This window comes from Scyliorhinus torazame, chromosome 17 (assembly GCF_047496885.1).
Source record: "Scyliorhinus torazame isolate Kashiwa2021f chromosome 17, sScyTor2.1, whole genome shotgun sequence".
NCBI classification, from domain to species: domain Eukaryota; kingdom Metazoa; phylum Chordata; class Chondrichthyes; order Carcharhiniformes; family Scyliorhinidae; genus Scyliorhinus; species Scyliorhinus torazame.
The window spans coordinates 39,874,042-39,900,201 of NC_092723.1; the positions used below are offsets into that span (position 1 = coordinate 39,874,042).

Sequence of the window (26,160 nt, forward strand, 5' to 3'; positions counted from 1 at the left end):
TACAATAATGAAGAGACAGAATTGAAAAGTTTGAAAAAATGGAGCCCGGTAATGGAGTTTTTCCTCTCCGCAAATTGAGAAGCTGCTCTGGAAAATAATGGATTTCCCGAGCTGTAGTCTGTTGCTATTAGAAATTACTGATCCATGATATGTGTTCTAATATTTAAAGTTCAGAATAAAACTTGTTATACTTGTCATGTTGCATGTGCTATCCAGTTCACTGCACCATACTCTGTGTTAAGATGTGCCATCCAGGCGGAAGAAAGAAAAAAATGTGTGATAGGAAAGAATAAAGCGCGCGAGGAAAGGTGCAACAGAAAAGAGCAGAAAGGAAATAAAATTATTTAGGAATATTATTTGAATCTCCTTCTGAAAGCAGTCAGGTTTACTGTGATTCTCCCAAGATGACATTCCCTTCAAAGCTTTTTGATCTGTTGGGCGAAATTTCTACCTGTCCTAGTGGATGCACCTGTTCGAAAATGAAGAATTGCACAGGCCAATGCTACAAATCTGAACTGACTGGTGCCTATCGATGAACTAATTTGTATTAATAGTAAACTTGAAAATATTTTAAGACTCAGCAAAAATTCACATATATGATTTTACTTTTAAATTTAATTGTAAAACATGAAAACACCACAATTTTTAAAGAGTTGCATTCTTTTCTTAAACCATTGACCAGTTTTTGCTTTGGATTACAGCAATGAAGTACCATACTACAATGTCAGTGTTATGCCCAGTAAAGACCTATCCTAGTCAGAACTTTAAACATGGACTGCATTCAGCACTCACTTCTGTTTAAAAATGGAGACTAACAAGGTGGCTAAAAATCATGTAAGTTTTGCAATTTCTGCCCAGGTAAACAATTAATTCATGCCAGAAAATGCCTTTGGAAAGCTCTCAAATACAAATCAGCTGCAAAGGGACCATCTTTACTGGCTCAATGGAAGAGATCTAATAAACAACAGCTACCAAACATGTGAGGATGGAACATCAAATAAGGTCTTCCAGTCAGATAATTTTAGTTGGTATCTTAATAGATCATCAATCATTCAACCAATGTGTATCAATGATCCTGGCTCCAGTCCATTATAATAATAATAATCGCTTATTGTCACAAGTAGGCTTCAATGAAGTTACTGTGAAAATCCCCTAGTCGCCATATTCCGCCGCCTGTTTGGGGAGGCCGGTACAGGAATTGAACCCACACTGCTGGCCTTGTTCTGCATTACAAGCCATCTGTTTGGCCCATTGTGCTAAACCAGCCCATGATGTGGACTATGACAGTGAATCATGTGACAGAAACTGTCTTCAGATGATCAAATCTAATCAGATAACAGCATCTGCAGAGTCCAAAGATGACCAGCAGCAGCCAAAGGCAATAAGATCCTTGTTTTTTTAAACCCTGGAAACTGTTACATCTAAAAGGTCTCCCAGCCTGATTCCTATTTTAAATCTATCTGTAAAGAAACTTGATTTCCTAATAAGAAGAAACCAAAGGTGACAATTCTGTGTGCTGCTGAACATCCACCCCTTCAAGGATATCCTACAATAGTCCCTGATATGCGACAACAGTTCTTGAAACCACCAAAACTCTCTTTTCAGAGTGAAAATGCCGCGTTAAAAAAATAAATTTAGAGTATCCAATTAATTTTTTCCAATTAAGGGGCAATTTACCTTGGCCAATCCACCTACACTGCACATCTTTTTGGGTTGTGGGGGCGAATACCACGCAAACACGGGGAGAATGTGCAAACTCCACACGGACAGTGACACAGAGCCGGGATCGAACCTGGGACCTCGGTGCCGTGAGGCAACTGCTAACCACTTGCGCCACCGTGCTGCCCTGAAAATGCCAATTTCAATGGGTCCGCAATATCTGTTTCTCTATGATGATCCAAACATGTGGGGTGGGATTCTCCAACCCCCCCCCCCCCCGGCCAGGTCAGAGGATCGCCGGGGGGCGGCGTGAATCCCGTCCCCGTCGGCTGCCGAATTATCCGGCGCCGGGGTTTTGGCGGGGGCGGGAATAGCGTCGCGCCGGTTGACGGCTGCAGGCAGCGGCCACCCCCCGGCAATTCTCCGGCCCGCAATGGGTCGAGTGGCCGCCCGTTTTTGGCGGGTCCCACCAGCGTAAATCACAAGTCCTTACCGGCAGGACCTGGCTTCACGGGCGGCCTGCAGAGTCCTTGGGGAGGCGGGGCGGGGGGGGGGGGGGATCTGGCCCCGGGGGTGTCCCCCACAGTGGCCTGACCCGTGATCGGGGCCCACCAATCCGCGGGCGGGCCTGTGCCGTGGGGGCACTCTTTCCCTCCGCACCGGCCGCTGTCAGCCTCCGCCATGGTCGGTGCGGAGAAGAACCCCCCTACGCAGGCGCTGGGATGATGCCAGCACATGCTGGTGCTCCCGCGCATGAGCCAACTCGCGCCGGCCACGGAGGCCCTTTGGTGCCGGTTGGCGTGTTGCCAAGCCCTTCCGCGCCCGCTGGCGCGGCGCCAAACACTCCGGCGCCGGCCTAGCCCCTGAATGTGAGGAGGATTCCACACCTTCGGGGCGGCCCGACGCCGGAGTGGTTCATGCCACTCCTCAGCGCTGGAGTGGCCCACCCTGCCAGATCGCGGAGAATCCCACCCGGGAACTCTGAACTATTAATTTGCTTACAACTTGTAAATGTGTACTCTCGAACTGTATTTTTCATGTGTGGGTGTGTCTGTGTGTGTGTGGTGAATGGTTGAGTAAATAATTCTTTTTATTTAAACCCACAACAGCATGCTGCTGTTAGTTAAATTGACAAGACACTTGGAAACACACCTTCCTTTCCAAAATCACAACAATTATGGACAGAATGGTAAAGAGCTCTAGATTTTCAGTTCTCAGTTCGTAAGAGTCTGGTGGGATTTAAACACAACACAAATTTTCAAAGCTTTATTTCAGGCAAATCTGTTCAAGAGGGTAACCATTATGTTTGACCTTATGAACTCCTCACACACTATACCTGTCATTGTGACTTTTTTACAGTTCAAAGGGAAAACATTTTTCAGAACGAATTAATGTATTTGTCACCATGCTTCTTTATTTCTGTAAAAAAATGCAATTGACATATCATTTCTTCTGAGCTTTTTTTGAGGCTTGAGAAAACTATTTCTATATGTAGGTTGGGGGAAAAAAATCTTTTTGAGTTTTTTCATGGACGTTTATAAATCTCGAAGATGGCTTCACCCAGAAAAGTTATTAACACACTGTAGCGCATTAAAGGATATATTTTTCGCTCTTACCTGGTTGCATTTTGAGATTTTGCAAGCCCCTTGCCTGTGATTTTCTGTCCATTTGTTTAATGGATGGAGCACAGCGAGCAGGGGTGAACAATCTTTCTATGTGGGAAGCAGAAAATGTATCATTCAGAGCTTCAAAGCAAGAACTGAATGACTGATTGTCTGAAAAGTGGCAGGAAAAGGATGAGAGGTAGCACTTGAGAATGTAAGATTGCTGATAGACAAGTTGAGGAAGGACACTTAGGAACAGAAACACCAGTGATCCCTGATGGTATGAAAGACCCCAATAGCATTTTTGGGTCCCATCCTCATGGGGCCTCCTCCAAGGCATCCACTGTACATCTGCACGCTCCACTTCAATATTGGCAGACCTCAAAAAACACCCTGTTCGGCCAGAGTGTTCCCTGTCAATGCTCCAATAACCTTCCCTTCCCACCCACCAGACCTATCCTGCCTTCTTTCCCTCGAAGACCTATGGGGATGGACCAATGAGCCTCCTGGAAGGTGAGCTTCCCCGCTGAGGGGTGAGGACCCATCAGCGCAGTTAATGGACTCTTTCATAAAAGCCGGCCCAGGTGAGAGTCGAGCGTCCGTAGTCCTGACTGGGACCTGAAGAATACTCTGTAAATAGTTTACTTTGTAACAAACCAGTTTTCTTTATACCTCTTGCTTGGACTCCTCTATGGCCACTAAATTCTTCTTCAAATTTCTTCACTCAAAGGGTAATGAACCTGTGGAATTCTCCATCATAGAAGACTGTGCAGGCCAAGTTGCTGAATGTATTCAAGAAAGAGATAGATTTCTTTTTAGATTTTAATGGCATCAAGGGATATGTAGATAAAGCGGGAATATGGGATTGAGATAGAGGATCAACCATGATCACACTGACCAGTGGAGCAGGCTCTAAGGGCTGAATGTTTTACCCCTTCTCCTAGTTTCTATGTAAATCCTTTTGGATTCTAGGGCCCCCCCCCTCCAGGTTTTGAGGTCCTCTCTTAATGTTTATTTGTTTGCATTGTCAATGCTTGATATTCTCAAGCTCCATCTTTCAGTGATCCCAGCTCTCACCATCTCCTCCAGTATTCAAAACATTTCTCTACTCTGTTCCAGGTTACTCGCATCCTTTTGAAAAATCAGTTTCTCAGATAATAGTGCTCAGCAAAATCCCTATGATAAAACACCTGTCTTACCATGAGCCATGCCATTGGAGCCATACAAGGTTCCAGCTCCTTGGAAGTACTGCAAGGCGTGGCTCGGGCTTGTATGGTGTACCTTCTGTAATGACTACAGGTTACCAGCAATCACTGTTAAGGTTAACATATGAACAGTAATGGACAGAGGACAGCAACACCTGGGGGATCTGTCTCAGCAAAATGTCAACACTTTCAGAAGGTAAATTAATAATGTGAAAAAGGTTAACCAGGATGAAAATAAACCGAAGGGAAATGCTTGCTTACGATCAGGAGGTATTTGTCTGTTTGTCCATTGACTTTGCTGCATTTGATACCACGTTCATTTTGAAAGCTCCTCCGTAATATCAATGTGCTTTTCGGCCCAATAACCATGCTGAAGCATGGATTGCAAGGAGCAATGATGGTCTATGATGGTTTGCGTCCTAACAATTTTCAAGTGAAAAGATGCAGATTATAATCCATCCTAAACTTGGAACTTTGATCCTTGGAACACGTGTGAAGTATAAATAATGAAACAGATGGGTTGGGCTGAATGTCCTGTTCCTGTATATTCCATGCCATTCCACAGTTCATCAGGAAATTAACTGATTTCTAAACCTGCACCCACGGTTAACAAGGAATATCAAGGTGAAAAATTCATTCACATAGCATTGCTTCTAGTGGTGTTATGCAAACTATGTGCCACAGGCCACTTCCTGCCCGTGCAACATTTATCAACAAACAAAGCCACATGAGACACGCAGGGAAGGGCCAATGACACTGTCTGGCCCTGTGTAGTGCTGTTAGAGGTGCTGCGTGAATGAAATTTTCTGTCTCAGTGTTTTAGCTTGACTGTAACACACACACAAACATGTATTGCATTTAATTTTGCTATTGTGTTTGCTTCAAACAAATAGAGTCAGAAAATTGTCCATCGCAGTACAATTAAAAATAAAAGAGTTTTCAATTCAAGGTTAGGATATTCAGTAAACCTTCTCCTGTATTGTGTACTGTACGCAACCCATTTCAATCAGAACCTACACTTAAAACAACAAAAACTATTCTTCACTCACAAGCAAGGACACTGCAGCTCATACAATGGAGTTTGCCAGCCTAAACATACCATCACAGGCACACAAAGGACTGAAATGTATTGGTTGGAAAGTTATTTGTGTTGTACCTGTTAAAAAAAAAACTTTGTCTATTTCTGTGTTTAATAGCAAGGAGCAGCATTAATAAGAATTATGATCCAATTATCAGAATCCTACATTTGTCTGCAGTCTTGCAGTAAGTTCCATTTTGCATTGTGGATTAATGCAGGCCACATGGACACTGGGGACATATTTCAAGGTGTAATACATTCTGCAACTAGTCGTGCGGAATTGCAAATGATTTGAAAATCAGTTCCCAAGCCAGATCTGCTTGATTTTCAGTGAGAGTTCCTACTTTTTTTAAAGGAAAAAACGGATCAATTCAACCAGTTTCTTTATGTATCAAGATCCACGGACATGGTCATATTCACCTGAAGGAGTTTTGTTTTGCAAGTCTGATGTCACTAAAATTAGAAAATGAGGAAATTATCCAGGCATTGGCCACTTTGAAAATCTGGCCCACAGTGCTGAAAAATACAAAGTCATTTATTTATAACACATTACTTTTGTGGTTACATGAAATTTAATTTTGCTGCTTTTTGCAATGAAATTCTGAACCAGGCAATTGAATGACTATGAAGAAGTAATTGAAAAGACGGCTAAGTCTAAAAATCTGCAGAACTAAATCGATCAGAGAGAGAAATGACTGTCATCAAAAAAGGCAGTAAATGTAACACAAAGAAGATGTTGGTTCTGCTCAGCCCTCTCACTCTCAGCTCTGCTGCCTGGCTGGCCACTGGCTCTGTTAGAGTTTACTCACTCCCACTGGCCACTGCTCCCCGAGCCCCTGAGACACGACATTCACCTGGCCTTGTATGCTGTTGCTGCTCTGCTCACGTCTCACTCGGGTAGCCAGGCCTCGAGCTTCGACCCTCGACAGCCACGTGTGCTCCTGGCTGTTGCTGCTGCCTATCTGGCCTGACCTCTGCTGTCTCTCGCCCTCGCCGTCCAGTCGAGTTGCTGCCCAGCCCTTTTCACTCTCAGCCCTGCTACCTGACTGGCCTCTGGCTCTGGTCGATTCGACCTGATCCCGGGGGCCGCAGCTCCCCGATTCCCTGAGACGTGATGCCGATGCTTGTCTGGCCTGCTTTACAATTCCCAACCTCTGCTCTGCTCACCTTTCAGCTCTCGCTCAGGTTGGTGGGTCTTGAGCCTCGATCCTCGATGTGTGCTCCTGACCGGCTGTCTGGCTCTGCTGCCTATCTGGCCTAATGGCCTCTCTTCTTTTTGGATCGGTTGCCCATGTACGAGACTGGGCCTGACTTGGACACAATTCGGCCTGCTAACCGTAGTGAGCCGGAGGAAAATTTCCTGACAAGGACCACGTCGCCCACTTGATTGATCTGTCCCCTTTTCTCAAAGTCTTTCCTCTGGGAAGCCTTCCATGCCTCCACCGTCCCCGCCACATTTGGTGAAACCAAGTCCAACCGGGTCCTTCGGCGATGGCCCATCAGCAATTCTGCTTGTTTGACACCCATAGTGGCAAGGGGGAGTTGTGTTATAAGACAGAAGAAAGTTAGCTAACCTAAGACGGAGTGGTCTGCTAGACTGCTTCTTCATAACTGCCTTGAAAGTTTGTATAGCTCTCTCTACTAACCCGTTTGGGGCAGGGTGTTAGGGGGAATGTTCTCATATGGTGAATGCCATTTGTTCTGACAAATTGCTGAAAGTTTTCACCAGTGAAGGGAATGTCATTGTCGGACACTATTACTTCAGGGAGGCCATGCGTGGCAAGCACCCCTCCAAGGCTTCTACTGAGGCTGCTGAGGTCGTCATTTCCATCTCTTGAACCTACCACCATTTTGAATGGGTGTCGGACAAAGCGAGGAACAACTTGCCCAAGAAGGGACCAGTGAAGTCCACATGTGCCATCGTCCTTGGGCATCCCAAGGTTGGCTGTTGGGGGCAGTGTCTGCTGTGTCTGGCAAGGGTCACATTGGCACGCTACATGTTCAATGTCTTTGCCTATGCCAGGCCACCAGATATAGTTACGAGTGAACATTTTCATTTTTGTCTAGGCAGGATGGACAATATGAAATTCTTACAACAGCAACCCACAGCCTGGGGGTGGTCCTATCAAACAAAATCCCCAAAATGAGTTTGTCCTTATGAGTAAGGTAAAGTCACAATTGGCCAGGTTTATTGCGGCGCCACCCGGTTAAGATCATGGGTGGGATTCTCCGTTGGCTGACACCGAAATCGCGAAACTCGATTGGGTGGAGAATAGGTTCCAACGCCAAAATCATGCCGGGTGCCGATTTGACGCCAAATTGCAATTCTCCATCACCTTGACAGCGGCATCAATGCGGTCCGGAAAGAATGTACATTAAACACCATTTGAATGTCATTAGTGTGCCTGACCCGGTATTCTCCATGCTCCGCCCCCCAAAGGGCTGAGTTCCAAATGACGCGGTTCACTTTGTGAAACTGGCATCATGGCTGCTGAGGGAGAGAGAGGGGTACGGAAAGCATCCAACATCGCTATAGTTTGCTGGCAGTATGCTGTTGGCCGGGGGAGTTACAGGGAGTGACCAGGGGGTGGATTGTGCGGTCAGGATGGGCAGGCACAGAACACCATTGCTGCAGCTGACAAGGCAGCCATGCAGCTACGCATGCCGCTGACAGCCCACTGGGAGTAAGGGCCACGGGTCGTATAGGTGTCCCACCAGGCCACCCGCCAAGGTGCCCTCTGGCCCCAGCCGACCCATCAGTTGTACGGGCACGCTTCAGCGCAAACAGTGCCATCTTGTTGGCTGGGATGAGTGCGTGTGGGGATTGCAATGTGTATATGCAGCTGCAGCTTGTCAGCCTCCTGAGTGTTAATCATTGGAATCAATTGTGTTCCACGTGGCGCCGGTGCTAGCCCCTCCACAGTTGCTGAATCGGTCCAGTTTCCATGAATTCTGCCCCAGCAGAGGAAGGGAGAATCCCGCCCTATGTGTTTCACTTTGGACAGGTCTGGCTCACATCGCTTTCAATTCTTTATATAGCCAGACAAGGAGTGCAATGCCAAGACGATGTCTTGACATAGCGGTGGGGTATAAGGTTCTTTGGAAGTGGGAGCTGACTCACCGCGTCAGTATTTGAAATCTGTGCACCTGGCCTAAGATGAAAGATGCAAAGATGGTAGCAACAATCCCACTATCGTACTCTGTCAGCGGCAATTGGTGGTATCATCTTATCTTCGTGAAGGAGCGCCAGCAGGGCTTGTGGTCCATTATTATTGTGAAATGTCGCTTGTCAACATACTGGTGAAATCTTTTGATGCCGTAGATTGCAGAAGGCCTTCCCTCTCAATTTGTGCTCAGCATCAGAAAGCATTCTAGAGACAAAGGCACGTGGCCTCTCTGAGACGCCCTCCATTGTATGGGGTACCTGCCCCCATCCCATATGGCAATGCTCCGCAGGAACTGCCCGTATCCCATATGGCAATGCTCCGCAGGAACTGCCCCTATCCCATTTGGCAATGCACCGCAGGAACTGCCCCTATCCCATACAGCGATACATCCCAGGAACTGCCCCTATCCCATACAGCGATACACCGCAGGAACTGCCCCATCTCATACAGCGATACACCGCAGGACCTGCCCCTATCCCATGTGGCAATACACCGCAGGACCTGCCCCTATCCCATACAGCGATACACCGCAGCACCTGCCCCTATCCCATGTGGCAATGCACCGCAGCAACTCCCCCATCCCATACAGCGATACACCGCAGGAACTGCCCCTATCCCACATGGCAATGCACCGCAGGAACTGCCCCTATCCCATACAGCGATACACCGCAGGACCTGCCCCTATCCCATGAGGCAATGCACCGCAGCAACTCCCCCTATCCCATACAGCGATACACCGCAGGAACTGCCCCTATCCCACATGGCAATGCACCGCAGGAACTGCCCCTATCCCATACAGCGATACACCGCAGGACCTGCCCCTATCCCATACAGCGATACACCTCAGGAACTGCCCCTATCCCATACAGCGATACACCTCAGGAACTGCCCCTATCCCACATGGCAATGCACCGCAGGAACTGCCCCAATCCCATATGGCAATGCACTGCAGCAACTGCCCCTATCCCATACAGCGATACACCGCAGGACCTGCCCCTATCCCATACAGCGATACACCGCAGGAACTGCCCCTATCCCATGTGGCAATGCACCGCAGGACCTGCCCCTATCCCATACAGCGATACACCTCAGGAACTGCCCCTATCCCACATGGCAATGCACCGCAGGAACTGCCCCTATCCCATACAGCGATACACCGCAGGACCTGCCCCTATCCCATGAGGCAATGCACCGCAGGACCTGCCCCTATCCCATGAGGCAATGCACCGCAGGACCTGCCCCTATCCCATACAGCGATACACCTCAGGAACTGCCCCTATCCCACATGGCAATGCACCGCAGGAACTGCCCCAATCCCATAAGGCAATGCACCGCAGCAACTGCCCCTATCCCATATGGCAATGCACCGCAGCACCTGCCCCTATCCCAATCAGCGATACACCGCAGGATCTGCCCCTATCCCATGTGGCAATGCACCGCAGCAACTCCCCCTATCCCATACAGCGATACACCTCAGGAACTGCCCCTATCCCACATGGCAATGCACCGCAGGAACTGCCCCAATCCCATATGTCAATGCACCGCAGCAACTGCCCCTATCCCATATGGCAATGCACCGCAGGATCTGCCCCTATCCCATGTGGCAATGCACCGCAGCAACTCCCCCTATCCCATATGGCAATGCACCGCAGCACCTGCCCCTATCCCATACAGCGATACACCGCAGGAACTGCCCCTATCCCACATGGCAATGCACCGCAGGATCTGCCCCTATCCCATGTGGCAATGCACCGCAGCAACTCCCCCTATCCCATATGGCAATGCACCGCAGCACCTGCCCCTATCCCATACAGCGATACACCGCAGGATCTGCCCCTATCCCATGTGGCAATGCACCGCAGCAACTCCCCCTATCCCATACAGCGATACACCGCAGGAACTGCCCCATCCCATATGGCAATGCACCGCAGCAACTGCCCCTATCCCATACAGCAATACACCACAGGAATTGCCCCTATTTCATACGGCAATGCACCACAGCACCTGCCCCTATCCCATATGTCAATGCACCGCAGCAACTGCCCCTATCCCATACAGCAATACACCTCAGGAACTGCTCGTATCCCATATGGCAATGCACCGCAGCACCTGCCCCTATCCCATACAGCAATACACCACAGGAATTGCCCCTATCCCATATGTCAATGCACCGCAGCACCTGCCCCTATCCCATACAGCAATACACCGCAGGAATTGCCCCTATTTCATACGTCAATGCACCGCAGCACCTGCCCCTATCCCATATGGCAATGCACCGCAGGATCTGCCCCTATCCCATATGGCAATGCACCGCAGCAACTCCCCCTATCCCATACAGCAATACACCGCAGGAACTGCTCGTATCCCATATGGCAATGCACCGCAGGAACTGCCCTGTCCCATATGGCAATGCACCGCAGCACCTGCCCCTATCCCATACAGCAATACACCACAGGAATTGCCCCTATCCCATATGACAATGCACCGCAGCACCTGCCCCTATCCCATACAGCGATACATCCCAGGAACTGCCCCTATCCCATACAGCGATACACCGCAGGAAGGAACTGCCCCTATCTCATACGGCAATGCATCGCAGGAACTGCCCCTATCCCATACAGCGATACATCGCAGGAACTGCCCCTATCCCATACAGCGATACACCGCAGGAACTGCCCCTATGCCATACAGCGATACACGCAGGAACTGCCCCTACCCCATACAGCAATGCACCGTAGCACCTGCCCCTATCCCATACAGCGATACATCGCAGGAACTGCTCCTATCTCATACAGCGATACCCCGCAGGACCTGCCCCTATCCCATACGGCAGTGCACCGTAGCACCTGCCCCTATCCTATACGGCAATGCACCGCAGGACCTGCCCCTATCCCATAAGGCGATGCACTGCAGGACCTGCCCCTATCCCATAAGACGATGCATCGCAGGAACTGCCCCTATCCCACATGGCGATGAACTGCAGGATCTGCCCCTATCCCATACAGCGATGCGCCGCAGGTCAGAATGATGGGTTTTCTCGGGTCAATGACTCGATGACTGTAAGGCCTGCTTAACATGTTTGAAGCTTGCTCTTGTGCTTCCTTCCAATGCCAAAGTTGTTGTTTTCTTAAGAGAAAGTGCAGTGGTGCCAATGTCATTGCAAGGCTGGGAACAAAACAACCATAATTGTGTATCATTCCAAAAATAACTTTAATTCTGCCACATTCTTAGGTGCAGGGACTTCCTTTATAGCTCTCACTTTGCCTTCAAGTGAATACAAGCCTTCTGGGTCCACTTTGAGCCTTAGGAAAGTGACCTCACTAGCTTGGAAGGTGCACTTTCCACATTTCAATCAGATTCCGCATCTCTGAATCTTCTCAGTGCCTCTTCTGAGCTTGTCAGCTGCTCCTCATGTGATGTTCCTGTTACTAGGACATCATCCAGGTAGACCACAACATTCGGGATTCCCTGGTGGGGATTCTGCAATATCACACAGGCCGAGGGAGATGCAAAAAGGTAACCTGGTGTATTGAAAGATGCCTTTATGCATGTTAATCATCACAAACGTTTGGGAATCTTCATCCAGTTCTAGATGCAAGTAAACATGGCTGAGGTCGTGTTCGGTGTATGTGATGCTCCCTGCAAGCTTCGCGTAAAGGTCTTCAATTCATCAAATTGAGTATGTATGCACCTGGTCTGCCTGGTTGCTTGCCCATTCTGAAAACTGCAAGGGTTTGATAATTCCCAGTTCTTCCAGGCATTTATGTTCGACTTCCACTGTTTGGTGCAAGGTGTAAGGGACCGGTCTCACTCTGAAAAATGTTGTTGTTGAGTCTGGGTTGACGTAAAGTCTTGGCCTTTACTCTTTTTATTCAATCCAATTTGCTCTGTAACACGTCCTTGTATCTGCATAAGACTTCCTGAAGGATGCTATCCGAGATTTTTAAAAATTCCAACCAGTTTAACTTGATTTGACACAACCAATCAGCTTCACCAACTGGCTTTGTGTCAGGAGCCTCAGGGGACATCAAATTTCTTATAACGTTGTAGGAGGATGTTAGCCCACAAACTGTTAATAGGAAAACTTTATGATTATTTTCATAGAATTTACAGTGCAGAAGGAGGCCATTCGGCCCATCGGGTCTGCGCCGGCTCTTGGAAAGAGCACCCTACCCAACGTCAACACCTCTACCCTATCCCCATAACCCAGTAACCCCACCCAACACTAAGGGCAATTTTGGACACTACGGGCAATTTAGCATGGCCAATCCACCTAACCTGCACATCTTTGGACTGTGGGAGGAAACCGGAGCACCCGGAGGAAACCCACACACACACAGGGAGGATGTCCAGACTCCACACAGACAGTGACCCAAGCCGGAATCGAACCTGGGACCCTGGAGCTGTGAAGCAATTGTGCTATCCACAGTGCTACTGTGCTGCCCACTATCCTCCTCTGTTATTTCATTTTCTGTGAAGATACATCAGAACTGCTCAATATATTGGCTCGTCATCAATGTGTTGGCTCGAGCTAATACCAGATAGTGTCAGTAAGGAAGAACAGAGTTTTAATTGGCATCTAACAAGGTTAACTTATACACAGGCACAAGTTTCTATACAGGTTCTCGGGTTCACTTTGACCAAAACCCTGCTCTCCGGGCCCCACGCTTTCTCTTCATTGGTCGGGGTTCATGCATCTCCGCACGATAGACCCTGAGCCAAAAAAAAATTAACAAAGTGAATGTTGGACCTGTAGAAAATTAGTCTGGGGAATTATTAATGGAAAACAAAGAGATAGCGGGTGAAGTGAAGAGATGTTTTGCATCGGCCTTCAAAATAGGGGATATAAGTAACCTCCCAGAAATAACTAAATAGGAACTAGAAGTGAGGGAGAAACTCAGGAAAATTGCAATCGCCAGGGAAGTAGTACTTAGCAATTGTTGGAGCTGAGGGCTGACAGATCCTTAGGTCCTGATGGACCTCATCTGAGGGTCTTCAAAGAAGTGACCAGTTGATGTGTTGCTTTAATTTCCCCAAATTCTCTGGATTCAGAAAAGGATTGGAAATGGCAAATGTATCTCCTTTGTTCAAAAGAGAGGGAGGCAGAAAGCAGGAAACTACAGACCAATTAGCTTAACATTTATCATTGGAAAAATGTTAGAAACCACGACTAAAAAATTTATGGCAGGGCATTTGGAAAAATTCAAGGCAATCAGGTAGAGTCAACATGGTTGTGTGAAAGGAAAATCATGTTTAACCAATTTATTGGAGTTCTTTGATGGAGTCACATGTACGTTTTATTTTAACAAAACAAAACATGCAAACATTTATAATAACAAAGTCCATTCTAGTTCTGCTTCCTGCAACTGGAATCCCTCTTGATTGACAGGGTCTTTGGACAAGAAGGTCTCTGCACGATCCATCCATTTCTCTACGCCTCGGCATTTTTCTTTAAGGTCAGGTACTTAAGTTCAATCTGATAACAGAGCCTCTTGTAATTCTCCAACACAGGAGCATTGTTTAACACAGCCTTCAGGTTATCAAATGCCTGTTGACACTTTGCTGTCCACTGAAATTTGCGACGCTTCTTCAGCAAGTCCGTCAGTGGAACAACCATGCTGCTAAAATTTGGCACAAATTTTTGGTAAAATCCACTCATGCCAACAAATCGCATTATTTCCCTTTGTGTCGAGGGTACTGGAAACTCCCCAGTAACTTATTGTTTTCACATCCCATGGAACCATTCGTCTCTGTCCAATTGTATGGCCAAGGAACGTAACTTGTATTTTTCCAAATTCACTTTTGATTAGGTTTACCATCAAACCCACCTCCTGAAGTTGATCGAATAATTCCATCAGATGATTCAAATGTTCTTTCCATGTCTGAATAGAAATCAGTCAATCATCGATGTATACTGCACAATTGAGTAATCCTGAAACTTTGTTAGTTAACTGTTGAAATGTGACTGGGGCATTTTTCATGCCAGATGGCATAACTTTGAATTGGTATATACTATCTGGAGTCACAAAAGCTGAAATCTCCTTCGCCCTTTCGATAAAGGTACCTGCCAGTAACCTTTTAAGTAAATCCAGTTTGGAAGTGAAAGCTGATTGTCCCACCTTCTCAATGCAATCCTCCAAGCGTGGGATCAGATCAGAGTCTATTCTTGTAATTGCATTAGCCTTTCCATAGTCCACACACAATCGTTGGGTGCCGGCCGGTTTTGGTATCATCGCTATGGGTGAGCTCCATTGGTTGCAACCCACTTCAATTATGCCATTTTTAAGCATACTTCTATTTCTTTGTTAACCTGTGCCAATTTTAAAGGGTTAAATCGATTTGGCTGTTGTTTAATTGGAACAGCATCTCCATCATGTATACCCATTTTCGTACTTCCCAAGTTATCTCCACAAACTTACTCATGTGATATTAATACCTCTTTCATGTCAGTTCATTTTTCCTCTGGAAGATAATTCAACAATTTATCCCAATTTTTAAGAACATCCTTGTTATCCAATTTAATTTAAGGAATGTCAAATTCAGAGTCATTTGGATTTGGTTCTTCAGTTTGAGTTAGAATCACTAAAACCTCCTCCTGTTGCTCTCCTCTTTCAAAGTAACTTTTAAGCATATTCACATGACACACAGTGAGTTTTCCTTCCATCTGGCGTTCTCACCACTGTAGCCATCTAAAATGGCCACCTGCAAAGGATCATGGGAATTTTGGTCAACTTGGGGCACAGACAAGTACACAGCCTCTGTGCATTGTGCAAAGAAGCCAGACCTGACAGAAACTTGCACCGTAAAGAAAGACCCGAGTCCCGCCGGCGCCGTTCTAACCTGCTCTCAGCCGGCGGGACCTCGGAGTTGAAGGGTCCAGGGGCGGCCTGTGGGGCGGGAGGGAGGCTGTGGGGGGCAGGAGGGGGGGGTCCGACTCCAGGGGGGGGGCCTCCGATGTGACCTGGCCAGCAATCGGGACCCACCGATCAGTGGGCCGGCCTCCTTTCTTCTGCGCCGGCGCGTGCACTCCTGCACCATGTTGGGTCGGGGCCGGCGTGGACAAGGGAGGCACCGAGTCCCGTGCGTGTGCGGAAATCGGGCTGGTGGGACTGCGCATGCGTGGGTTCGCGCAGTACCCACAGTGCATGCACACATCCCCCGGCGCCCTCCCCATGGCCGGATCAACAGCTGGAGCGGTGTAGGGGCCAGAATTGCTGATCCTGGGGCCGTGTTGACAGCGTTGAGAAACACAACGGCGTTTCCGACGGCGTCAACACTTAGCCTCAGGATCAGAGAATCCCGCCCATTGATTACCATTTTTCGTTTTAGGAAGCGGTCCTACACAATCAATTAAGACCCTTGTAAAAGATTCCTCAAATGTTGGAATAGGTATTAAGGGTGCTGGTTTTATCACCACTTGAGGTTTCCCTATCACTTAACACGTGTGACATGATCAACAAAATTTAACTCCATCTTTATGTAGTCCAGGCCAATAAAAATATTTTCGTATTTTAGCTTGAATTTTCCTGACTCCCAAATGACCTCCGACTGGTACCTCATGTGCTACTTGCAACACCTTTCTATACACGACCGGCAATACCACTTCATAGAATTTACAGTGCAGAAGGAGGCCATTCAGCCCATCGAGTCTGCACTGGCTCTTGGAAAGAGCACCCCACCCAAGCCCACACTCCCACCCCATCCCCATAACCCAGTAACCCCACCCAACACTAAGAGCAATTTTGGACACTAAGGGCAATTTTAGCATGGCCAATCCACCTAACGTGCACATCTTTGGACTGTGGGAGGAAACTGGAGCACCCGGAGGAAACCCACGCACACACGGGGAGAACGTGCAGACTCCTCACAGACAGTGACCCAGTGGAGAATCGAACCTGGGACCCTGGAGCTGTGAAGCAATGGTGCTAACAACTATGCTACTGTGCTGCCATGCTACTTCTGCCCACTTTTCATCCATCTGCATATGTAAAGGTCTCCATTTTCTCATCAAGACATCATTTTTAAGGTAATAACATTCTGGTATACACTCAGATTCCTCTTCCGTGTATGCTTTCTGATACATCCGTTTTATTTCTATATCTTTCTGTTGTAACTCTGCCTATTTTCCAGAATTAAAAATATCCGCCTCATCCTCCACCTGTTCTTTTTCATTTCCAGCCATCTGATCAAAAATTGTTTCTGATAATTGAACTTCAACTTTATCTTCACTCTTTGATTTCATCTCTTGTCTTAAAATGAGAGTTTGCGACCTTATTACTGCACAATCCGGAAAAATCCCAGGATATTCGTCCTTCAACACTTTAGTTGTTTGATTTTCCACTGGCTTATCAACCACAGTAGGCATCACTCCCACCTGCGATCCAGCTCTCCCATTACCCAAGATAAACTGTATTCCTGGACAAGATAATTTCTCTGTTAGTCCTACTACCACTTCACCACTCTTCACTGGACTTTCCAACCTTCCCTTATATAATTGAACACTACTCTTCTCACCCTGAATTCCACATATTACCACCTTTTCTGGCAACATCTTCCCAAACTACATAACTCCTCATCTCTTACCATTAAAGATTGACTAGCCCCTGTATCTCTTAAAATTGTGACTTCTTTACCTGCTCCTCCTGATACACATGAGTAAACTTTACCCACACAAGTAAATTCTTTAAAGAGATCTGGCACCTTCTTAACAATTACTTCTTGAACAGGCTCTACAGTCGTTTGCACCCCCTTCGCTTCCCTTGGTCTTTCCTTTGCCACTTTAACAAACCCCACTGGCTTATCCTGTTTTACCACATCAGCCTTCCCAGTGCTTTTCTTCAACCACCAACACTGTGACTTTACATGGCCTAGTTTATTACAGTAAAAACATCTGAAACTTTTCATTTCTCTTCCACCCTGCTGGATTTCTTTTTTTTATCTGAGGTACACTCTCCTTACTATCTCCCATCAGATCACCTTTACCTTTACCACTTGAGTATTTCTCTTTTCCCCAGTTTCTGTCCCTCAAAGGCAGAAACTAAACTTTGATTTATGAATTAATTCATAATCATCTGCCATTTCTGCTGCTCATCTCACATTTTTAACCCTCTGTTCTTCCACATGAGTTCTCACTACATCTGGAATTGAATTTTTAAACTCCTCCGAAATGATTATTTCTCTAAGAGCTTCATACGTTTTGTCTATTTTCAAAGCCCTTATCCACCTATCAAAATTACTCTGATCTTTTCAAACTTCATGTATGTTTGACCAGGTTCTTTCCTTAAATTTCTAAACCTGTGTCTGTAGGCTTCAGGCACTAGTTCATATGCAGCTAAGATGGATTTCTTCACCTCCTCATACGTCCCAGATACCTCCTCTGATAGTGATGCGAAGACTCCACTAGCTCTACTTACCAACTTTGTTTGAATCAGTAATTTGTTACTGATTGTCATTTTGTTTGTGGCCATTTTGTTTGTTTAGCTACCTTCTCAAATGAAATGAAAAAGGCTTCTACCTCCTTCTCATCAAACCTTGGCAATACTTGGATATATTTAAATAGATCCCCACCAATCCTTCAACTATGCGCTCATGCTCACTATTCTCATCACTATCCTCAGACTGTACTTTGCTCTTTACATCCGCCAATTTTAACTTGCTGTCATGTTTCATGGCCATTTTCTGATGTTTAAAGTCCCTCTCTTTTTCCCTAATCTGTATCTCCCTTTTTCTTTCTTTTTGTTCTGCTAGGGCTATTCTTTCTCTTTCCCTTTCCTCTCTCTCTTTTTATCTTTCTTCTCTCTCTTTTTCTTTTCCCCTCATTTCGTATTCAAGTTGCTTTAATTCTTTTTCATGTCCAATTGCTTGATCTGTTATTGAACTCTTGCCATTTCCAATGATTCTGACTGCGTCTCAGGCAATTTTAAATGCTCAGCTACCGCTGCAATTACCGTTTCCTTTCGTATGCCATCAGGGAATGTTAACTGCAATGTTCTTGCCAAATCCAAAAGCCTTTTTTTAGTCTCTATTTGTAAGGTAGTGCGTGTGGCCTTTCCCACCTCCCAAAAATTCTGAGCCTCTGAAAGAGACATTGTCCACAACACACTCCCTACTTAAACTGGAATACCACACCTCAAAAGCAAACACAAATATGCTCACCCCTCACTGTCTTTAGGTTCACTAAGCCAACCCAATCATGAAAGATAAACTTTTATCCCGGACGAGCCCCCAATTTGTTATGGGCCAGGGTTTAGAAAACTACAAAGCATATCATGGAGTTCACCTAACCCACAACTCTTTAGAGATTTTGGTTATGAGGAGCAAAAGGTTCTACTTTTCAGGTGTTATTCAACAAGAGGCCTGAAGCACTTTTAAACAAAACAAAGTTTATTCTACGAATTCAGTTAACATTTTATAAACACACACAGTAAGCATTTTTTAGCAACTACAAACATAAATTCCCCACACAGCTACAGTTCTCCATATATATATAACCCTTAATAACTTCCCTTTCTGCTGTTTCAACTTGATAACAACATCCAATAAAATCAGGAAAATCCTTTTAACAAAACAGTAGGTTTGAATTCTTTACAGAAAACAGGTATCACTTTTAAATTATCAAGGACACATTTTAACATACGGAGAGAGAGAGAGAGCGAAGAAGCCTTCTTTTTCTGAATCCAGCTTCCAAAAGTGTAAACCGAAAGTAAAACTCAGAGCCACAGATAGCTTCCAGCTCAAAATGAAAGTAAAACCCAGAACCACAGCCCAGCTCCACCCACACAATGATATCACTGAAGCCATTTGATAATACACACCTTTCTTAAAGGGACACTACCACGACAAGGGGACTATATGGATGTACTGCACTCAGATTTCCAGAAGGCATTTGATGAGGTGCCACATCAAAGATTATTGTGAAACATAAAAGCTCATGGTCTGGGGGGTAACATTTGACATGGATTGGAGATTAGCTACCTAACAGGAAACAGAGAGTTGGCACAAATTGATCTTTTTCTGGTTGATGGGAAGTAGCTAGCGTTGTGCCACAGGGACCAGTGCTGCGACCTCAACTTTGTGTAATTCATATACATAACCTGGATCAAGGAATCAAAGGTTTGGTTGCTAAATTTGTTGATATAAAGTTAGGTAGGAAAGTAAGTTGTGAAAAGGACAAAGGAGGCTACAGGGGGTCATGGTTAGGTTAAGTGTGTTAGCAAATATCTGACAAATTGAGTGTAATTTGAGCAGATGTGAAATTATCCATTTTGGCAGGAAGAATTTGAAAAAATGTATATTATTAAAATGTTGAGAGATTGCAGAGCTCTGACGTTCAGAGGGATCTGGGTGTCCTAGTTCATGAATCTCAAAAGGTTAGTATGCAGGTATGGCAAGTAATTAGGAAAGCTAATAAAATGTAAGCATTTATTGTGAGGGGGAATGAATACAAAAGTAGGGAGGTTATGCATCAGTTGTACAGGACATTGGTGATACTACATATGGAACATTATGTGCAATAATGGTCTCCTTCTTTAAGGAAGGATGTAAATGCATTAGAAACATTTCAGGGAAGGTTTACTAAGCTCATACCAAGAATGGGCAAGTTATCTTACATGAAAATGTGGGCAGCACGGCAGCACAGTGGTTAGCACAGTTGCTTCACAGCTCCAGGGTCCCTGGTTCGATTCCCGGCTTGGGTCACTGTCTGTGCGGAGTCTGCATGTTCTCCCCGTGTCTGTGTGGGTTTCCTCCGGGTGCTCTGGTTTCCTCCCACAGTCCAAAGATGTGCAGGTTAGGTGGATTGGCCATGATAAATTGCCCTTAGTATCCAAAAAAAAGGTTAGTTGGGATTACAGGGTCAGGGTGGAGGGGTGGGCTTGAGGGGGGTGCTGCTTCCGAGGGACGGTGCGGATTCGATGGGCCGAATGGCCACCTTCTACACTGTAAATTCTATGAAAAGGTTGGACAGGCCAGCCTTGTATCTGCTGGAGTTTAGAAGAGTAAGAGGTGACTTGATTGAAACATATAATGTCCTGAGGGGTATTGGCAGGGTGGATGTGGAGAAGATGATTTCTCTTGTGAAAGAATCAAGAACTAGGGGTCATTATTTAAAAATAAGAACAGGACCAGGAGAAGGCAATTCAGCCTTTCGAGCCTGCTCCGCCATTCAATACGATCATAACTAATCTAATCTCGGCCTCAACTCCACTGTCCTGCCCAATCTCCATAACACTTCAACCATTAATAATTAAAAATCTGCCCATCCCTACCTTAAATGTAATCAATGTGCCACCGTCCACCGCACTCTGGGGTAGTGAATTCCACAGGTTTCAGGGGTCGCCATTTAAGACAGATGAGATTTTTTTTCCCCTCAAGAGGTTAATGGGTCTCTGGAACTCTTTTCCTCAGGAGGCAGTGGAAGCAGAGTTTTGAATCTTTTCAAGGCAGTGGTCGATTAGTTCTTGATAAACAAGAGGGTGACGGGTTACCGGGGATAGGCGGGAGGATGTTACTGTCATATCAGTTATCATCTCATTGAATGACAGAGCGGGCTTGAAGGGCTGAGTGGCCTACCCCTGCTCCTAGATCATGGGCGGGATTCTCCAACCCCCTGCCGGGCCGGAGAATCGCATGGGGGTGGCGTGAATCCCGCCCCGACGCTGGCTGCCGAATTCTCCGGCGCTGGGGTTTTGGCGGGGGGTGGAATCACGGCGCGCCGGTCGGCGGCTGCTGGCAGTGGCCCCCCCAGCGATTCTCCAGCCCACGATGGGCCGAGCGGCCGCCCGTTTTCGCCCGATCCCGCCGGCATAAATCAAACCAGGTCCGTACTGGCGGGACCTGACTCTACGGGCGGCCTGCAGAGTCCTCGGGGGGGGGATCTGGCCCCGGGGGGGTGCCCCCACGGTGGTCCGCCGCACGATCGGGTAGGGGAGAATCCCGCCCCATATGTTTCTGGGCCAATTACACCCCTGTAACAAGTTTTCTTGACTAGCACCTCAATAGTTTGAATAACAAGAGCAATGAAAATTGTAGTGATTAAGGCAAATTGACACTGACTGATCATCTTAAGTTACTTAGCACATTTTAAGACTTGCTCCAATGTTTTATTCATACCATAAACATAAAAACATACACAAAGCTAGTTCCGCTATAAATTCATACAGGATATGAATCACCCTGCCACATAAAGCACTGGTTCTGCATCACAGGGCTGATTTCAACACACTCCCATCTATAGTTTGATTGTGGTTGGCTTGTAAAATCCAGCAGGCAACCTACACTCTGCTTTCCCACTCATCACCGCACCCGCTAGAATTACACCAGTGGTGGGAAAGAATTCAGATAGTGGGCCTGCCAGTGAGTCAACTGAAGCCCTTAATGAACAATAGGAGATGCCCAGGCCATGTTTCTCAGCTTGACAGGTTTCCCTGCACGGGCTGGTGGTGGGCAGGCGGGTCCCTCCTTAATGGGCCCCAGAGCCTATCAGAGGACTGGTAATCCCCTCCACCATGCTTTACCCCCCCCTCCCCCACCAAGGTTGCCCTCCCCCATGACATCACAAACACCTGACCCTCTCCTACACCCTCTCTCTCTCTCCCTCTTCCCCCCCCCCCAAACATCCCAGCCAGGGCTTCTCAGCTTGGCACCTGGCATGCTCCCAAAATGCTGACCCAAAACCTGATCCAACACTGCACACCTCCATCCACAAGCGGGGATCAGGCAGAACGGCAAGTGGAGGATCTCCCAGGGGATCGGGGGCCCCCAGGTGCTTGCCCTCTGGACAGTGTGGCACCCTGGCGCTGATGGTACCATCAGGGCACGTTGGCACTGCCTAAATGGCACCATGGAAGTGCCAACTTGAAACCAGCCCGGCATTGCCAAGGTGCCCAGGTGGAACTACCAGTTGGAAGGGGCACTGCCAGGCTGGCAGGAGGTCAAGGAGGTCTTTTTCCCATGCTGCGGATCACACCCAGGGTGCCCTACGTTGGCGTGGAGGGGCCTGGGGACCCCTTTATAGGTGAGTTGGGGCATTCTGCGAGTTCGGGGATCGCATCTGGGTGTCGCGAGTTCGGGAATCCCGATCTCCTTCTGCACTGAGGAGTTCCAACGGGTTGAGTTCCTCAGTGCAGAAAACGGACTAAAGAAAAGGGGTGGCACAGTGGTTAGTTGGCACTGCTGCCTCACAGCAACAGGACCTGGCTTCAATTCCAGCTTCGGGTTACTGTCTGTGTGGAGTTTGCACTTCTCCCTGTGGGTTTCCTCCGGATACTCTGGCTTCCTCCCACATTCCAAGGATGTGTAGGTTAGGTGGTGTGGCCATGCTAAATTGTCCCTTAGTGACCAAAACTTTAAGTGGGGTAATGGGGATAGGGGTGGGGGGGTGCTAGGTAGGGTGTTCTTTCCAAGGATCAGTGCAGACCCGATGAGCCGAATGGATTCTCCTGCATTGTTGGGATTCTATGATTCTATGAAACCTCTGATTGGCCGACATCTCTCTGAGGCAGGATTCCTGATCCAAAAAGGCTGTGGGGCAGGACCCCCTTCAGTGGGCTCACCACTAACTTATAGTCAGGGGTGGGGGTTGGGGTATCACATGACTCAGCCTATAGTCTAACTTTCACATTCTTGACAGAAAAAATTGATTTGTTTCCATGATCATATTAAATAGCAGAGCAGGCGCGAAGGGCCGAATGGCCTACTCCTGCTCTTATGTTCTGTGCACCTCTGTTTCTATTTGGAATCTTGCACTGAGTTGCTGGAGATTTTGACAGCCCAAATTTGACAACAGTTCTGACAGTCAACTTGACATGACAGGAAGGAACAATGTTGCAAGGAATTCATTTGGATTTTATCAGGGTCTGTCGATCTTGTACTTTTTTTTATTTTACAAAAGGAACTTTACATTTTATGGATTTCTTGAGATTGAGGTGCATCATTGCTGCTGAATGACACATACATCTTATTTTTGCCATCCATTCTCAGCATCAAGTACTCTTAGTTCATCTGTAACCCAGCTAAGCGCAGAGCAATCCTTTCTCCATTTGGCCTGATGATCTGCCTTAATGCCAATCTCAGTCGAACATTCCGTACTGCATTACTACAGCTTTGTCCATTTTGTACAGCTGCCATCTTTTAGCTAGCTGATGAGACTGTCGATTCAGTGACAAATTGTGTGCAGTTTTTAGCTGTGTGCCCACAGCTACTCAGGTCAGATTAACAGTGGCCAAATTCATTTCATTTGGGAGACAGACACGGAACAAACAGACGAAGGCTTGCATCCTAAGGAGCATTTTGAGGGTTGTAACAGCACTGTGCCAGTGTGTCAGGCTTGCTGGAACGGCATGTTCTGCACGCTTCTGCATGGGTGTTTTAGATGGGCAGGATGGTAACCCTTCATAATCTCCTGATTTGGTGAACCTACTGCTCCATACAGTCTCCATCTTGCATTTATTGGAAGCGTGTTTCTATAAATAATTTTTCAAGACGTCTAACAATTCCCTCTTTTATTTTCAGTGCGAGTTGTAAAGAGCAAGCAGTGGTGTGAAATGATCCCCTGTTCAGAAGGAGAAATCTGTGGTTTATTAATGAACAAGTCAGGCTGGACCTGCACGCAACCAGGTGGTCGAATAAAGACAATAACGGTAGGCCATTCTGAGCGCCTGTATCAAAAATGTGATCTTATTCAAACCGCTTTTTTTCTCTCCAAAAATAGACTTTTACATTTTACAAAGACAAACGTCAGTCTAATTTTCATGTCACTTCAAAATCTGTAGGCCAAACTTGCATTTACATAGTGCCTTCAACAGACTAAAAGGTTGCAAGGTCCTTCATGGATAATCAAACAAAATTTGACACCGAACCGAGTAAGGAGAGATTTGAACAGATGACCAACAACTTGACCAAAAGGTTTTAAGGAGCATCTCGCAGGAGGAAGAAACTAGAGCGGTGAAGAGGGTTGACGGGGGGGAATTACAGTGCTTGGAGCTTTGATAGCTGATGGCATGGCAAGCAATGGTAGGAAAATTAAAATTTGGAATGTTGAAGAGGCCAGTATTGGAGGGACACAGATATCTCCGAGAGTTGTTGCACTGGAGGAGGGTTCAAAGATAGGGAAGGATGTGGCTATGACGGGATTTGAAAACTAGGGTAAGAATTTTAAAATCTAAGGCGTTACATGACCTTGAGTCAATACAGACCAGTTGAACACCAGCAGTGACAGATAAATGGGACGTGGCATGGGTTAAGACATGGACAACAGGGTTTTGAAATTTGAAGCACCTTGGAGGCCAGCCAGGGGTATGTTGGACTAGCCAAGTGCAGATGCAATAAAGGTGTGGCCGAGGCTTTCAGCAACAGATGGGCTGAGGCAATATTGTCAGGCAATGTGATAGAGGTGGAAATAGGCATTGTTAGTGACGGCAAGGATATATGGTTGGAACTTATCAGATATGACTGCAAGGGGTGGGATGGGATCAATGGTAGGGCAGGATAGATACTTAGACGATACCAGATGTAACAGCATGAGAGTAGAAAGAGGTGATTTTTTACAGAAGGCTATTAATTGTAATGCTATTTTTAACTTATCTTACTATTTTGCAGTTGATTGTGAAAGTACGAGTGAGAAGTATGGATTAAAAGTAAAGTATTCAGTGCAGAAGGGAATAGATGGAATCCATAAACCATGTGTATAGGCTATGTTAATATATTTTTCACTTCAACTTATCTTTATTGCACTTTATATTCAAACATTCATTGTGTTAGATACAATTTAATTTATGATACCCTATGAAGATGTAATTAACCTGCAAGTAAAGTTAGTATATACTTTGCTTATAAGTGGATTAATAAATATTATTCCTCATTTTATTAACATTATCTTGTTGACCTTCATGAAAAGAGATCCATGAAATGAATTACAACATTACATTATATTTGAATAATGCGTTCTTCTGAGTGAAGAAGAGAAGGAAACAATAGCCTCTAATGGGAGATCAATACAGATGACTAGGTACATGAAACAGTGTGCAACACTAAAGTAGGCAAGAACAAACCTGCATTTACGCAGCCTATAAGGAGATCCCAAGTCGTTTTACAGCCTTTGAAGTGCTTTTGAGGCGTAAACATCATTGCAATGTGGAAGTGCGAACATCCATTTGCACACAGCGAAGGTCCTTAAACAGCAATGGGACAATTACAAAATCATTTATTTCAGCAAGATTGCTTGAGGAATAAAGATTGGGTAGGACACCAAGCAGCACTCTGCTGCTTTCCTTCAGATTATGCCATGAGATCTTTCTCTTGGGGCATTTTTCATTCACTTGAGGGGGCATCTTTAAGATGAGGGGGCATCTTAAAGACACCAACAGTGAAGTACTCCCTCAGACAAAGAAAAGCACTGCACTAAAATGTCAGCCTACATTATTTGCTCAGCTCCCGAAGTGGAAATTGAA

The 26,160-nt window shown here is 46.3% G+C and overlaps 1 protein-coding gene across 13 annotated transcripts in view; it reads left to right on the forward strand.

Annotated features, from left to right (window-relative positions):
- The window catches only part of LOC140393831 (chemokine-like protein TAFA-5), a 650,941-nt gene that overhangs the window by 249,205 nt on the left and 375,576 nt on the right, over window positions 1-26,160 (forward strand). For all 13 annotated transcript variants that reach the window (XR_011935744.1, XR_011935741.1, XR_011935740.1 and 10 more), the window contains exon 3: window positions 24,224-24,351. Coding sequence is in view for 6 of the 13 variants with exons in the window: in XM_072480331.1 (XP_072336432.1) it covers window positions 24,224-24,351 (128 nt within the window). In the remaining 7 variants the exon portion in view is untranslated. The remainder of the gene's footprint in view (window positions 1-24,223; window positions 24,352-26,160) is intronic.